The 16,630-nt window shown below is 47.4% G+C and overlaps 1 protein-coding gene across 4 annotated transcripts in view; it reads left to right on the forward strand.

Moving 5' to 3' along the window:
• Positions 1 to 16,630, forward strand: part of ARHGEF18 (Rho/Rac guanine nucleotide exchange factor 18) — a 101,846-nt gene that overhangs the window by 68,480 nt on the left and 16,736 nt on the right. For all 4 annotated transcript variants that reach the window (XM_070416731.1, XM_070416732.1, XM_070416733.1 and 1 more), the window contains 5 exons: positions 11,247 to 11,385; positions 12,156 to 12,268; positions 12,409 to 12,549; positions 14,485 to 14,735; positions 16,212 to 16,337. In XM_070416731.1, coding sequence (XP_070272832.1) covers positions 11,247 to 11,385; positions 12,156 to 12,268; positions 12,409 to 12,549; positions 14,485 to 14,735; positions 16,212 to 16,337 — 770 coding nt within the window. The remainder of the gene's footprint in view (positions 1 to 11,246; positions 11,386 to 12,155; positions 12,269 to 12,408; positions 12,550 to 14,484; positions 14,736 to 16,211; positions 16,338 to 16,630) is intronic.

Here is a 16,630-nt window from a genome sequence, read left to right on the forward strand (position 1 = left end):
ATCTTTGAGAACTCAAGAAAACAATACCAGACACAAAAACCATGTCTCTGGCTAGAACCTAGGTATTCTTCCTTATGACTCCAAATAGCAAAGGAAATACACTGCTGCAAAAGCAGTTCTACTTTTTAGAAACTCCCTGGCAGGTCTGACCACGTGCAGCGTGGCTGCCCTGCGGCTTGTAATTGCCCTGTATTGATGACCTAAGGTGACCCAGTCCTGTGTGCACCATACTGTTGATTGATTGAGTCTGCTGGCAGGTGCCCAATAACCCCCCTGTTTTCTTCACCTGTGCTGCTGCTGCAGGTGGGGGCCCCCTACCCCACCCATCTTTGCTGCCTCTTGAGACTTTCTTCATTGTAACCTGTCAGGATCGTCTTGTGTTAACTCGTCTCCCTGTCTTCATTTCCAAACATCATTTAAGGCAGCTTCTCTGCTTCGTGTCATCTGTGAATCTAATAAGAGCCTTTTGTGTTCTCGTCTCAGGCGCACTGAGGACAGAGCCCTTTGGCATTCCATCCGAGAGCCTTCTCCTGAGCTCGGTTAATGTGTGTGATTCCACTTAGAGGAGGGGCGCAAAAGAGGCAAATTCATAAAGACAGAGCGTAGATGGAGGTGCAGAGAGAATGGAGAGTTAGTGTTTAATGGAGACAGGTTTTGTTGGGGATGATGCAGAAGTCTTGGTTAGAGGAAGATAGTGGTGATGGTTTCACAATATAGTGAATGTATTTAATGCAAGCGATTGTACACTTATGAATAGTCAAGATGATAAATATGGTGCATATTTACCACAATGAAAAAAAGAAAAGAAAAAGCAGTCACACATCCTACTGGATTGCTCAATTTATCTTACCATGCTTTCTCATGGCTTTTTTAATTTTTTTTTTTAAATATATTTTATTGATTTTTTACAGAGAGGAAGGAAGAGGGATAGAGAGTTAGAAACATCGATGAGAGAGAAACGTCGATCAGCTGCCTCCTGCACACTCCCTACTGGGTATATGCCTGCAGCCAAGGTACATGCCCTTGACCAGAATCAAACCTGGGACCCTTGAGTCCGCAGGCCGACGCTCTATCCATTGAGCCAAACTGGTTAGGACTCATGGCTTTTTTTATTATTATTGATTTTAGAGACAGAGAGGAGGGGGGGTGGGGGGGGGGGAGAAACATCAGTTTGTTGTTCCACTTATTTATGCATTCATTGGTGCTTCTTGGATGTGCCCTGACCGGAAATTGAACCCGAAACCTTGGTGTATTGGGTCAATGTTTTAACCAACTGAGCTACCCGCCAGGGCTTCTCATGGCTTTTTACACTCATCACAGTCTTAGCTGTCTCCCCGTATTAAAGTACTTTGCTGTGAGGTCCCCAGGCATCTCATTTGCTCGGTAATCCTCTCTGAATGTTCTTACAAAGAATCATTCTCAGACCCCCCTCCTTAGCCATGAGAACATCGGCCCCAAGTCTGAGTTATGTGTCCATCATTTCTCCAGTAATCGTTCCTAAGAGGCCGTGCCCTTTGGTCTTCCCACTGAGAGGTGAAGGGAAGGCAGGAAGTAGAAAGCTGCTTGCTCTTTCTGCTGAGCCATCTAGTGAGCAATAAGAGAAGTTCTGGGTTTAAATGAGTTCTCAGGATACATGGTTTTATTCATTGTTGGGTGGTGTAGGCTGAATTGTGCCCCCCCCCCCCATTTCCCCATACTGAAGCCCTAACCCCCAATGTGATGTATTTGGAGCTGTGGCCTTTGGGAGGTGATTAGGGTACGTGAGGTCATGAGGGTGGGGCCCCATGATTGGACTAGTTCCATTAGAAAAAGGCAGCAGAGAGCTTGTTCTTCTCCATGTGAGGACACAACCAGAAGGCTGCCATCTGCAAGCCAGGAAGAGAGTCCTCACCAAGGACCAAATCAGTTTTGATCTGGGACTTCTCAGCCTCCAGGACTGTAGGAAATAAATTTCTGTTGCTTCAGCCACCCATTGTATGGCAGCGAGAGCTAACTAAGACAGTGGACATGAGTGTTCTATTTTTTGGTAGTACTTTTATTTCAAACTTTTCCTTTCAAAATCACTATAAATTCAGTTTATTGCAAAGGTGGGTCCAGAGGGGTTACATGTCCCCTTCACCCAGTTCTCTCCAATGCTTACTTTTTAGGTAACTATATAGGATATCAAAACCAGCAAATTGTCATGGGGACAGTGTGTGAATCTAGTTCTGTGTGCAAAATGCAATAGCATGTCCAGGTTCCCATCACCACCACCGTCAAGATCAGGACAAAGATCACCCTTGAACTTACGCTCTATGGTCCAGGTTTTTGTCTAGACCAGTGATGGCAAACCTTTTGAGCTCAGCATGTCAGCATTTTGAAAAACCCTAACTTAACTCTGGTGCCGTGTCACATATAGAATTTTTTTTTATATTTGCAACCATAGTAAAACAAAGACATATTTTTGATATTTATTTTATATATTTAAATGCCATTTAACAAAGAAAAATCAACCAAAAAAATGAGTTCGCATGTCACCTCTGACGCACGTGTCATAGGTTCGCCATCACTGGTCTAGAACCAAGTTTTGCATTTCTGAGATTAATACTGAGGGGTGCAATTATTTCGTTTTCTATACAAACTGCCCAAATGTTTTCCAAGCGGCTGCACCATTTTATATTCCCACGTGCGAATATTCCAGTTTCTCCACATCCTCGCCAGCATTTAGAGTCGTCACTATTTTTTATTTTCATCGTTCTGTTAGTGATAACTCAGGGTGGTTTTAATTTGCATTTCTCTAATGGCCAATGATGTGGAACACCTCTTATACTTTTTGATCATCTATGTACATCAGGGAAATGTATCTTCATCTCTTTTGCTCATTTTCTAAGTGGGTTGTTTGTATTTTTACTCTTGAGTTTTGAGAGTTCTTTGTCAGATGGGTGGTTTGCAAATATTTCCTCCCTCCCCCTAGCTTGTCATTTTATCCTCTTCACAGGGTTTTCCATAGCAAAAGATTTTAGTTATGATGAAGTCAATTTATAGATTTTTTAAAATGTGGACTGGGCTCTTGGCATCGCATCAAAAACTCTTCAGTATCCAAGCCGTAGTTCCTGAGGATCTTCCCCTGCTACCTATGGAGAGGTTTATAGTGTTACATTTTCCCTATAAATCTGTGGTCCATTCTGAGGTCATTTTTGTGAAAAGCAAGAAGTTTAGGTTGAGGTTTATTTTTATGCCTCAGACATGGCGTCGTCGTTCTTTCTATTTTAACTTCCAGAATTACCCATAGAGTAATACAGAATATGGTTTTGTGGTATTGTACAGTTGACCCTTGAACAATATGCGTTTGGACTGCATGGGTACACTTCAATATATTGGAAAATATTTTTGAGATTTTCTTACTACCGTGAAGCAATTGTGTCAATTACACTAGACCAGCGGTCGCCAATTGGTGGTCTGCGCACCACTAGTGGTCCGTGAGGTCCGTAAGGTTGGCGAACGCTGCATTAGGCCACACAAAGCAATCATATTGCTGCTGCTGCTTCATCATCAATGCCTGAATCGTTACATATGTAAATAAATATGAATGCCTTTTTCACAATATCTTTTCATGTTCCAGGTCTAGTCTTAATAATACATAGAATATCTACAGTGTTTCTGTATCACATAGGACAATATTGATGTAGGTGCTGACAGATCATTCATCTTATAAGCAGACAACATAAACTTATAGTATCGATAAATACAGTACAATACTGTAAATATATTTTATGATTTTCTTAATGACATCTATTCTCTAGCTTGCTTTATTGTGATAATACAGTATATAGTACATAGAACACACAAAATATGTGTTACACACCTGCTCATGTTATTAGTGAAGCTACTATCAACAGTAGGCTATTAGTGGTTAGGTTTTGGAGGAGTCGAAAGTTCTATGCAGATTTTTGACTGCTGGGATCCGTGCCCCTAACCCCCACATCGCTCAGTAAATGGCATACCCACATGTCCTGTATGATGATTATGCAAAAAATATGTGTTTACTATTAATATTATCCTTTTGTTATTTGTGAGAGATTTTTCAACACAAATTCCCAATCATCATTACTAAACATTGTTTCTCAACTTATAAAAGTATTTATACTAGCAACAATGAACTGTGGATGGTGGCATTATGGATTATTTCTACTTGTATACCTTTCTGTGGTCTTTAAGTTCACATAGTCCAGCAGATACCACAGGTTTTAAACGTTATCCTGGATCAGTGGGGAGCAGGGGCTCGTGTACTTTTTATGGGTAAGATCAGGTTCAGAAAGAGTGTTCTTTCTGGCTCACGTATCTTCTAAGCCACAAGATACCTTTTTTCCTTTGTGCCCTAAAATATGGGGTTATGGTGTTTTTCTCCTCCTGTAGTTTTACTCTTTGTTATACCATCTTGCTTGTGTGACATCTAAATGAAGCAGGGCAGAGAAATCAATGCGTCATCTTGGCATCGATTTAGTCTATTCTCAGGCGTCAGAAAAGACGGGAACTGTGAACTGAAAACTTCATCTTGTGTCAGAGTTTTTTAATTGTCTCTCTAACACTTGCCCATAGCTCGAGCTTGCTAGAACTTTCCAGAGCGGGCGACACTGTCAGCCTGAAAGGAAAGTTTGCTGAGATAAAGAGTGGGGGCAGGGAGGGTACGCAGGACCTCACTGAGTGTGAGGAAAGGAGCCGTTATTTCGCAGCCAGGCCTTGGGAACTGCTGTGGGGCTGGGCATGGCTGTTCCTGCCTGAACATGCTGCTGGGCTGGCCCGTTCGTGTGGCTTTTTGCAGAAAACTGCAGGAACCTCTGTGCCAGGGTCCAGCTGCTTCCCCACCAAACAGCAGGAGGAATCTGCCATTTAGAATATAAAATTCTTGCTTGAAAGTCAATTTTTCTAGAAGCCAGTGTGTTTTGAGATGATAAAGGACCATTTAAAACCAATTAAGATGATCACTTGATATGCCATATTAAGCTTTCTCAAAAAATGACTTCCAGAGGATTCGTAGCTATTAAATCTCATTCACAGAATTTTCTTGTGGGTCCTTACAATTCCTACAAAGGCTGATGTGGTCGTGTTTGGGTGTTAGAGAGGAAGGCGTATGACTGAAAGGACCTGGGTGGACGGAAGGTCACAGGTGGAGCATAACTGCCTAGAAAGTAGCCCCTGAACCTGGACGTGTGGAGTCTGGTCAGGCAGGACCCTGGTATCTGTCACACAGCTTGGTCAGATTTGCCCAGAGACTCCTCTTTGGTTCAAGAAAAGGCTAAAGATCATGGGAACAGGCCGCCATCTGTGTTTGTTGCTGAGAGGGAGCGGAGGGCGGGAGGGGGCTGTTTTCCTCCAGGCAAAGAACTTTCTCCATTTTCACTGTTCACTGCTTTTTCCCTGCTGCTCCTCGGTCCCGTTAGAAACAGCCCTGTGTGCCAGTCGATGGCCTCTCAGCGGTGGGCAGACAGTGCTAATTAGGCCCTGGAGGGCGTTTGTGGCCGTGCAGACGGTGGGGGCAGCGCTCTGCCCCAGTCCGCGCGGGGCTGGACCCAGCGCCACACGCTGCCCATCTGTCCCAGGGTGGCTGTCTGGGTAGGAAAGCACGATAGCAGGACACCTGCGTGTTTCTGTCTCACAGCCACGAGCTCGATGCCTGACTCGTACTGTGTGTTGAACTACAAATCAGACGCCTTGTTCTCCTGCAGAAGGCGGCTGGTCCTGCAGAGTTTATCTGTTTAATTCTCATTCCGTCCAATTCACCCATTTAAGTGTACAATTCAGGGCCTTTTAATATATATTCAGAGTCAGTGCAATTAACTTCAGGACCCAAAAAAGAAACCCCACACCCACCCTCCAGTCTCCCCCAGACCTGGGCACCTCTTATTCTACCTTCTGCCTCCATGGATTCGCCTGTCCTGCCCATTTCCTATAGAGGGAACCCTGGAAACGTGGTTTCCGTGGTTGACCTTTCCCTCCGTGTATCTTCAAGGTTCACCCTCACTGTAGCAAGTATCCGGCCGCACAGCGAAGAGCCAGGGTCTGTGAGGAAGAAAGGGAGAGGGGAAACCTGAGCCAGGGCCTTGACTGTGGTTTCCCTGGGGAGGAAAGGGCGAGGCCAGGCTGACGGCATTAGGATGGGCTCCTGCAAACAGTCCCAGCAGGATCTGGGGCACAGGCCCGGGTGATGCGCTTAAGGCAGGTGGGTGGTGACCCTGAGTGTGAGGCTCCATCAAGGAGGTGGTTGGGAGGTGGGCTCCGGGTGGTTGCTTTGCTTATTCATGAATTTAACTCCTGTAGGTGAGTCCTTACCATCTCCTGGAACTGGCTGCCCCTGGAGTGGGGGCAGTCCTTCCAGGTGAGCTGGGCCCCAGATGTCAGACCATCAAAAATACAGAACAAAAAGACGATTCATACAGCTGATCTTTGGCATAGGTGCTGATTCATGTCTTGATCAAGTCGTTATTTCCAAGGCTGCATATGTTACAGAAAGACTCGATTGGTGGCTGTGTATCTTATTTTAAAAGTTTTGTGTAGCTTGAGTGGTGTGATGGTTAGACTGATGCAGAGGAAGAAGAAGAATTTATTTCGGTAAAGTCACATTGCCACCAAATGGGCATCGTTAAAGTTTTCTGTAAGAAGTTCCCCAAAATAAAAGGCCATCTCATATACTTTTGGAAGAAACCAGTGCTCTGTGTGTGTGTGTTTGAGCAAATACAGGTGTTCTAAAATATAATAACTTCTCATTTAACACTTAATATACTCAATCCTTATTATTAGCAGATTCTGTATTTATGAATTCACTTATTTGCTAAAATGTATTTGTAACCCCCAAATTGATACCTAGTAGTTATAAACTAATTACTGTAATCCTATGGCACACCAAAAAAAAACATACATTTTGCCAGTCTGACCAAAAAATAGATCTAGTTTTGATTCATTCACACCAGATAGGAACTGTTGTATTGGCTATTGTCACTTTTTTATTTAGTCAGTGCTCCTGAGTAAATAGTCAAGTATTGCATGTTTTAAAAACTCTTGGGTCACACCGGTGGAAAATTGTTACTCTAGGAACCTCGGATGAGTAGAATCCTGCAATACTGTCCTTTTGTGGCTGGCTCATTTCACTGAGCGTAAAGGCCTCAAGGCTCGTCGATGGAGGGTGTGTTAGAATATCCTTCCTTTTAATTTTTTTATTTTTATTTTTTTTTTCTGTTCATCAGATTATTTATTCACTTGATTTTTAGATTCACTTGTTGATAGATGGGTATTTGTTGTTCATAATTTGTATCTTTACCTTTTTCTTCTTCTTCCTCTTCTTAAAGGATACCTTTCAGCATTTCATATAATACTGGTTTGGTGGTGATGAACTCCTTTAGCTTTTCCTTATCTGTGAAGCTCTTTATCTGACCTTCAATTCTGAATGTTAGCTTTGCTGGATAAAGTAATCTTGGTTGTAGGTTCTTGCTATTCATCATTTTGAATATTTCTTGCCACTCCCTTCTGGCCTGCAAAGTTTCTGTTGAGAAATTAGCTGACAGTCGTATGGGTACTCCCTTGTAGGTAATTAACTGTCTTTCTCTTGCTGCTTTTAAGATTCTCTTTTTGTCTTTTGCTCTTGGCATTTTAATTATGATGTGTCTTGGTGTAGTCCTCTTTGGATTCCTTTTGTTTGGGGTTCTCTGCGCTTCCTGGACTTGGAAGTCTATTTCTTTCACCAGGTAGGGGAAGTTTTCTGTCACTATTTCTTCAAATAGGTTTTCAATATCTTGCTCTCTCTCTCTTCTTCTGGCACCCGTATAATTCGGATGTTGGTACGCTTGAAGCTGTCCCAGAGGCTCCTTACACTATTTTCGTATTTTTGGATTCTTTTTTCATTTTGCTTTTCCGGTTGGGTGTTTTTTGCTTCTTCGTATTTCAGATCTTTGACTTGATTCTTGCAATCCTCTAGTCTGCTGTTGGATCTCTGTATAATATTCTTTATTTCAGTCAGTGTATGCTTAATTTCTAGTTGGTCCTTTTTCATATCCTCGAGAGTCTCACTAGATTTCTTGAGGGTCTCGTTAAGTTTATCGGCAGTTTCTAGAAAATTCTTGAAAAACCTTAAAAGTGTGGTTTTGAACTCTATATCCAGTAGTTTGCTTTCCTCCATTTCTGTCATTTGTGTCCTGTTTCTTTGTCTTGGCATTTTTTATGCTTCACCGTGTCGATAGAGTGGCTTTCTGTGCTAGGTGTCCTATAGGGCCCAGTGGCTCAGCCTCCCCATTTACCTGAGGTAGACACTCTTGGTGCACCCCCTTGTGGGCTTTGTGCACAGTCTTGTTGTAGTTAAGCCTTGATTGTTGTAGGTAACACTGGGAGGGATTGACCTCCAGGCCAATTGGCTGTGAGAATCAGCTGTGTCTGCAGTGGGAGAATTTTTGTGCTGGAGACACCCCTCCGGGGCAAGACTTGCTTCAGGGGGGCTTTGGTGCTCACTGAGTCTGCCCCCTGAGTGTGTCCTTTATGGATCCGAGGAGCTGCAATCTGGATGGTCCCACTCTGACCACCAGGCACATTGGCTCCTGGATCTCTAAGGAGGTGCTAATCTAGCCTCTGCCTGAGGCTACGCAGCAGGAGCCAGCTGTGAAGCAATGCAAGTTGCCATGGGGCCTTGGGCCAGCTACAGTTTGTTAGGTAATTTTCAGATTGCAAAGGGCCAGGCCTTTCATATGCAAAAGCCTCCGTGCATGGCTTGGGTGGGGTGGGGTCCCAGGGGATCAACAGGGCGGAGCGAGCAGTTATGGCTGCCCTCAGAGGCCCTGCTTTTCAGTGTCCCGGCAATCGCTGCAAGTACCTCTGAGAGAAATCCGCCTTCGAGTTCTGACTGATGCCAGACAGTCCACTTTCTCCCGTATGAGTCTGGGTCCCCAGAGACTCGCCCGGAACTGGAGTTCAGAGCAGTCGGGAGCCTGAGATTCCCTCCCAATTGAGAAAGACAACCGTGTCCTCAGCCGCCAGCCCTTTCCGTATCTGCCTCCGTATCTCTGTACTTTCCTTCCTCACTGCACCTCCTCTGAGTCTCAGTATGCTTTTCTCTTTCCTTCTAGTTGTGGAATTTCCACTCAGCCAGCCTTCCTGTGGTTCTGGATGATGTCCGATCCGTGTTTTAGTCGTATTTTTGACGTGGTTGTGCGAGGCAGCAATCTCCGGTGTTTACCTATGCCGCCATCTTGGTTTTCCTGTCCTTCCTTTTTATGACTGAATAACATTTCATGAAAAAGTGATTCCTTGCCCTAGCTGGTTTGGCTGGGTGGATAGAGCGTCAGCCTGCGGACTGAAGGGTCCCAGGTTCGATTCCGGTCAAGGGCATGTACCTGGGTTGCAGGCACATCCCCAGTAGGGGGTGTGCAGGAGGCAGCTGGTCGATGTTTCTCTCTCATCGATGTTTCTAACTCTCTATCTCTCTCCCTCTCTGTAAAAAATCAATAAAATATATATTTTTTTAAAAAGTGATTCCTTGACCTGTTTCATAGGAGGCACTGTCCTCCATTCAGTTGGGGAAGCAGACTCTGATCAGAATAAATAAGTACAGTTGACCCTTGAACAACCTCTGGAGCCAGTGCTTCTTAGAGAGTGTTTTTCTTCTGTGGACTATTTGATTAAGGTAGAATCCATCCCACTTCAGGCAACACTGGGGGTCACAGGAGCAATGTGTCAGTCCTCCCAAGATGCAAGGCAAAGGATGCATTTCGGAACCTGTCTCATATTTGTACGAGAAGGTCCTGATCGCCGGGGTGTAGTTTAATGTGGTGCAGAAATGGCGGGCAATGCCTGCCCTGGACCCCGAAGGCCTCGATTTCATGGCGATTGCTAGCCGCTGATGATGGTGATGTCACTGTGTTTGGGGTCACTGCCCAGGTGGCATCCTCTCCATGCTGCGCTCATTAAAGAATGAGTAGTGGGACAGTACGCTTTCTGTGCATGTGAACTTTCAGTTTGCGAGCTTTTCCATTACTCCTCTACCAGAAATATCCCCTGGACACATGCCCACCTGCACACTTGCAAGCTCCCTAAATTTCCACCAAAATTAAAACTCACCCAGCATGCCGAGCCCCCCCCCCCCGCACCGCCCCCCCCAAGCTCCTGAAAGAAGTAGATTCCTCTAGGGCCAGCCTTGTGCCCACCCCCAGGTGACAGTCTCCCTGCTTCTGAGACCAGAGCTCCAGCCACTTTCTTCCAGAAATCTTGATGGGTGGGAGTGTGGGGGACCCAGAGCCAGGTCGGGAGGGCTACCAGGAAGATTTCTTCTTATGCTGCTGTTGGTCTTGGAGCAAAGCTTTCAAATGTGGCTTTCACCTGAGAATAAATGAACCAGGCAGCCTACTTGGGTTAAATGGTTCACCTGTTAAATAGGAAGGGAAACCAGCCTAGTTAATGATAGTTTGGTTCTCAAAGAGTTGCTTCCATCAGTGGGAAGGTAATCACCAGGGTAGGTGCTTCCTAATAGCTCAGCTCTTACTTAATGAGCAGATGAGAGTGGACAGCCCTCTGGTCCCCTGTTGCATGTTAGGTTGGTTTACAGTCACCCTATGAATAGGATCAGAGCCTGCTGTCTACTTTGGTGGTTAGATTCTGCTGGAATTCTTACGAACTGCGGTGCATGCCACTAATCGTGGAGGTCTCTGAGCCTCAGTGTGTGTGTGTGTGTGTGTGTGTGTGTGTGTGTGTGATGTCAGCACAGCCACACGAGCACGGAGCTCCCTTTTCATGATCTGAGCTTCTCTACAGTGAACAGACCTGCTCTCTGCTCTTGACTCCCCGCTGAGACGGAGGATGCTTTGTTGCTGTTATTCTGCCAAAGAAAAAATGCGGCGCGATTTGCACCCTAAACGGTCACAGTAGGGACCAATTTCCTGCTTCCAGAGCTGCTGCTGCGGCCAATACAGTAAGAGCAGGCGCCACTTCACATTTCTAGAAGGATCTCGAGGAGGCATAAAACTGCTAGAGTCTGGGAGCCCCAACCGCGAGCATGGGGAACACGCATTCCAAAGGCAGCGGCAGGGACGGTGCGCCGCACCGCCCCGAGCTGTCCTTCTGTGGCTCCTTTCCTAGGAGATGGGGCGAGAATGTCTTTCTAAATAACGAGCTGCTAACCTCCAAGATCCTGTCCATGCTGCGGCCACAGTCAGAGCAGGGCTTCCAGGCGGGCCGCCTCCACTACCCTGCCCACTTCCTCAGCACCAACTCTGTCTTTGCCTCCGTCACAGCGTCCGTGAAGGAGCCCCCGAGGCCCACCCTCTTGTCTGACGGCAGCCTGGCCCTCTCCAGGAATGCCGGCATGACCGTCTCGCAGAAGGGGAGTCCACAGCCAGCACCCAGCCAAGCGGGAACAGGGGCCAGACTTGGGTAAGCGGTCCTCTCTGCTGTGGGTGCGGAGGGGGGAGGGAGCTCGGGGGTGGCAGTCCCAGGGGACCCTCCAGCGGCCTCTCTGAAGGGAGACCCGGCCGGGAGGTGAGGTTCCCTGAATGCTGGCTTCAGAGCCACTGCTTTCCCTTTTTAAAAACTGGTTTTGCTTCGTGCTCGCGAAGTCCCTCGTCCGGGTCCCTTTCTTTACTCAGGACGAGGCTAGAGTCCCACTGAGGTCGCCGTGGAGGCTGCGTCCTGTTATTGATGCCCCACCGCAGTGTTTGCAGGACTCCACGGTGGCTCATTTGGTGCTGCTTTCAGCAGTGTTGGGGGGAAGGCCTCCTGCTAAAAGGCGTCTTCGTGTGATCCCTGTTGGCTGGTGGGGAAAGGAGCCGGTGGTCTTTCTCTGAAGGGGTCCCCCTCCACGCCCCGTGGAGTGAGGCTTTGTCCACGAACTCTGAGCTCTCCCTTGAAGGAATTTGGGGGCGGGGGCGAGGGCGCCACTGGCCAGTAAAGGAAGCTTACACTCACCCGCACGCTAACTGTGTCTGAACAGTAAAGGTCGTTATGCTGCAAGAAGTCCTGATGTGTTGACAGTCTTCTAATTTTCAAAAGTAACTTGTGACAAAGTTAAGGCTCATATTAAAATCCACAAAGTTCTCCACTCGTATTTAAGCAGATTGATTAACAGTCTAATTTGCCTTCATAGGACGGGGTGTGCATATTTAATTCAATATTTTGAAATAATTGTTTTTATGATTTTTTTTTAGACCAGTCATAGGAGAGATGGATGAAGCCGACTCTGTATTTTTGAAATTTAAGCAGGCAGCTGACGACTCCCTTTCACTTACATCCTCGAATGCCGAGTCCATTTTTGTAGAAGGTACAGTCTTCCCAATTCCTTCACTGGTGACATGTGGTCCCCACTCACCCTGGGGATGCTGGGACCCATGTCAGTTTGTTCATGGGATGAAGGCCAGTCAGGCTGAGGCGCTGAGCAGTGGCCTCCCGCCCTTCCCCCAGACCCCTACACTGCCTCACTGAGGAGTGAGATCGAATCGGACGCCCACGAGTTTGAGGCCGAGTCCTGGAGCCTGTCTGTGGAAACGGCGTACGCAAAGGAACAGAAGAAGGAGGTGGCGAAGAGACAGGATGTGATTTATGGTAAGAAATCCTACGCCCCCACACTGGCGTTTCCTTCTTTTCTTTCCTTTTTTCTTTTTTTCAAATTTTTCCACCTGGAATCTGGGCTCCACTGCTGACACCCCCTGAGACTCTCACCCGCTCACTGCTCTCCCCAGGACAGGGAAGAGGTGCCCAGGAACATCCCCAAGAGTCAGGATGGCCGAATGCCCTGGCCTGACTCATCTTACCTTGTTGGTGACCCTGAGAGAAGAAAGGCCTGAGCTTGGCTGTGATTGGGGTGTTTGGGAAGCATGTCCCTTTCTCCCCATGTGACTGTAGCACCAGCTTCCTGGTAGGCGCTCCTTCCCACTGGCTGTCAGAGAACCGGGCCGTGGGCAGCCACTGTCCTGAGACGGGATGTTGTAGGTTACAATGAAAATCCAAGCTCCTAAGGCACAGAGCCATTCCCAGGCCAGGAGCTGTGCTGGGGGCCCCAGCCCTCCAAGCCCCTCTCAACAGAGTGACAAAGGCCCAAAGGGAGAGAAACAGCAGCGGGAGAGAGAAGCATCCATTGGTTGCCTCTCGTACGCACCCCAACTGAGGACTGAACCCACACCTAGGGATGTGTCCTGACAGGAATCGAACCCACGACCTTTAGGTGTACAGGATGATGCTCCAGCCAACTGAGCCAGCCCAGCCAGGGCTGTTACTGGTTCTTCTCATGGTCCTCTCTTCATGGGAACCATCCCCCAAGAATGAGTGTTGTGTCACCTGAGGAGGCACTTTGCTGTTCCTCGATGGCATTCTGGGAGGAAATGCTGGCATTTCCAGAAGCGTTCTCCCTTTGTATCCCACACGGCAGGTCTAGCTCCGAGACCGCCGTGTGCCACTTGGTAATGTCCACTGGCACTCACGTCCTTCTATGTTTCACTCGCTGAGCTCCCTGCCTGGCCCAGAGTAAGGAGGCGTGTGGCTGTGGAGGAAAACCTTGGTGGATGCTTTCCCTCAGGGCCCAGCGCCAGGCCACAGATCCTGCAGAGAGGGACAGGGCACCAGCCTAGATCCCATCCCCCCTTCCATCTGGGCAGCCAGTTGCCACCTGATCTATACTGCTGGGCAAACACAGACTGCTTCCGGCCGTCCTCCAGCCCCCTCTGGACACCTGGGGCCCAGCCCTGTTGACCTTGGTTTTGTCTCGAACAGCTTTAAGGCCTTGTCTTGAATATCAGAAAAACTCTAACACAAAACCTGGTCTTTCTTTGCCTTTTACAATGAATTCAAGTCTCACTTGCCCTGGCCAGGTGGCTTAGTCTGAGTCTGGCCATTGACATGCACAAATGTGTGAGTCTCACACCCCAAGGAGTGGTGTTTATCCAAACAATCTTCTGGCTTAAACAGCCTTGAAATGTCTTTGTTCGGCTCTAGGCACAAAACCCTCCTATGGCCCCAGCTGATTTGGCTCAGTGGATAGAGAGCCTTAGCCCAAGGACCGAAGGGTCCTGGGTTTGATTCCTGTCAAGAGCACTGTCTTGGTTGCAGGCTCAATCCCCAGCCCTGGTCGGGAAGCAGCCAATAGATGTGTGTCTCATACATCAATATTTCTCTTTCTCTGTCTCTCTCCCTCCCTTCTACTCTCCCTAAGAATCAATCGAAAAATCCTCAGGGTAGGATTAACAACAACAAAAACACCCTCCTGTGAATTTGAGGACCATTACACATCTTGGGTCCTCTCTGTCCTGATGTCACTCCATCCCTCGATGCTCCCTTAAGCTGGGACCCCTGCAGGACTCGGGCGGGAAGGCCTGGCCCCTGGGCAGTAAGGCCATGAGGACAAGGATTTGGGTGGAGAACTGAGAACTCAGCCTGGTGCATGGTGGGCAGGCAGTACACACAGTGCCCCCGTGGGACACAAGAGGAGCCAAGCCAGGGTGTGCTCTCCACTCTGGGCAAGTTCTGTCGTCCATGTCTCCGCAGAGCTGATACAGACGGAGGTGCACCACGTGCGGACGCTCAAGATCATGCTGAAGGTCTACTCCAGGGCCCTGCAGGAGGAGCTGCAGTTCAGCAGCAAGGCCATCAGCCGCCTCTTCCCGTGTGCAGACGACCTGCTCGAGGTGCATGGCCACTTTCTCTCTCGGCTAAAGGAACGCCGCCGGGAGTCCCTGGAAGAGGGCAGCGACCGGAATTACATCATCCAGAAAATCGGGGACCTCCTGGTACAGCAGGTGGGCAAGGCCAGAACAAGCCCCGCCCCCTCTATTCCTCCTAATCACAAAAACATGGCTCCCTGCAGTATTGTAATTCATAAGAAATACACTTGGTCTTCATCCAGCTTCCTGGCTCACAGCTCCCCAACCCTGGGGTTTCCTGAGTGCTGAGAGCATAAAGGTGTCTGGTCTGTGAATGAGGTAACTGTTAGGAAGAGCCTAAGGATGGGAGCTGATTGCCAGGGGACCCGACCATTGATGAGAGGGTTGGAATTTCGTCCCACCCCCAACACTGGGGAAGAGGGGGTAGAGGTTGAATCAATTGATAGTGGTCATTGAGTTCATCAATAGTAACTGTGTAGTGAAGCCTCCATAAAAACCCAGTATGGTTTGGAGAGCTTGCAGGCTGTGAACACATGGAGATTTGGGGAGTGGTGCCTGGGCAGGTCACGGAAGCTCTGTGCCTTTCCCCATCCTGGCCCCATGCATCTCTTCCATCTGGCTGTTCCTGAGTTACATCCTTTATAACAAACCAGTGATCTAGCAAGTACCATGTCTCTCTCTGTTCTGTGAGCCACTCTAAGCAAATTCATCTAACCCAAGAAGGGGATGGTGGGAACCTCTGGTTTATAGCCAGTCGGTCAGGGGCTCGGGTGACACCTGGTGTCCTGGGGAGGGATACTTTTGAGGGACTGTACCCTTAACTGTGGAATCTCACGCTGTCTCCAGGTAGACAGTGTCAGACCCTGCTGTTGTCTGAGAATCATTACTATGGAGGGGACCACCCCCACATTGGATTGGGCCCAGGAACCCTTTCCCCCGATTGGTTGAGAGCCTGCCGCTCTAGAAGACAGTGATCCGGGGTCCTTCCTGCTGTGTGTTCAGCTAATGGTCTAATACCACAGACGCCTAAATAGCAACACACTTGTGCAACCACTGTCCAGCAATGCATTCTGGGCTTTTCTTTGGTTGATTGGCTGGTCTTTATTTTTTTTTTTTTTTTTTTTTTTTGTCTTGGTGGCTGTGTTTCTTTGTTAGAAGCATATCGATTACCCAAAGCCATTCATGGGGGAGGGGGTGTTGACCCTGAATTGACTTCAGAGTCAACCTCTGAGTCTTGGCCAAGATTGACAGAGGATCTCGTTACCGCTCATCTGACCTCAGAGTGCTCCAGGATCTGAGTCAGCTCATGAGAATTAATTAGAAGATACCCCTTTTGCTTTTAAATTTTTCTAACATTCTTTGGCTTAAATGTATTTTTTCTTCTCAGATTTCAGGAAGTTGTTACAGCACCTATAACGGCATAAAGCCCATGAGCACTTTACCTTTCTGTGCCTTGCCGTGAGACACCTGTAATGAAGCATTGCTGTGTTTGAGGGTGTGTTAGAGAAGAAAGTTAAATTGCAAGTGAACTTAGTATTTGTTTTAGGAGAGAACAGATGAGCTGGAAGAAAACTTTCCCTGGTGGTTAACATCTCCACTGTCTTTCTTCAGTTTTCAGGTGAAAATGGAGAGAGAATGAAAAAGAAATATGGTGTCTTTTGTAGTGGACACAACGAAGCAGTCAGTCATTACAAATTGTTGCTGCAGCAAAATAAGAAATTTCAAAACTTGATCAAGGTAAAAAAAACTATTATTTTAATTAAAAACATATCCTCTTTGCTGTAGGTTTTTCCCTACAGAGCTGTTTGGAGATCCTTTGATTAAGGTGCCTGTTATAAATAATGATTTTCAAGTTGTTATTTCATTCTTAATGACACATTCAGAACAAGTCAGTGAAATCTTCTGGAGAATCCCCAGGTGCACAGTAGAGTTAGAGCTCTGTTCCTCGACACACTAGGGTGGCCCCTGAGATGCCCCAGCGTAGAGCCCGCTGACCGTCCTTCTCCAAATGTTGAGGTGACACAAGTGTG

Source organism: Myotis yumanensis, unplaced genomic scaffold, assembly GCF_028538775.1.
Source record: "Myotis yumanensis isolate MYYU_CA2020_CCGP unplaced genomic scaffold, mMyoYum1.0.hap1 SCAF_5, whole genome shotgun sequence".
Lineage (NCBI taxonomy): Eukaryota > Metazoa > Chordata > Mammalia > Chiroptera > Vespertilionidae > Myotis > Myotis yumanensis.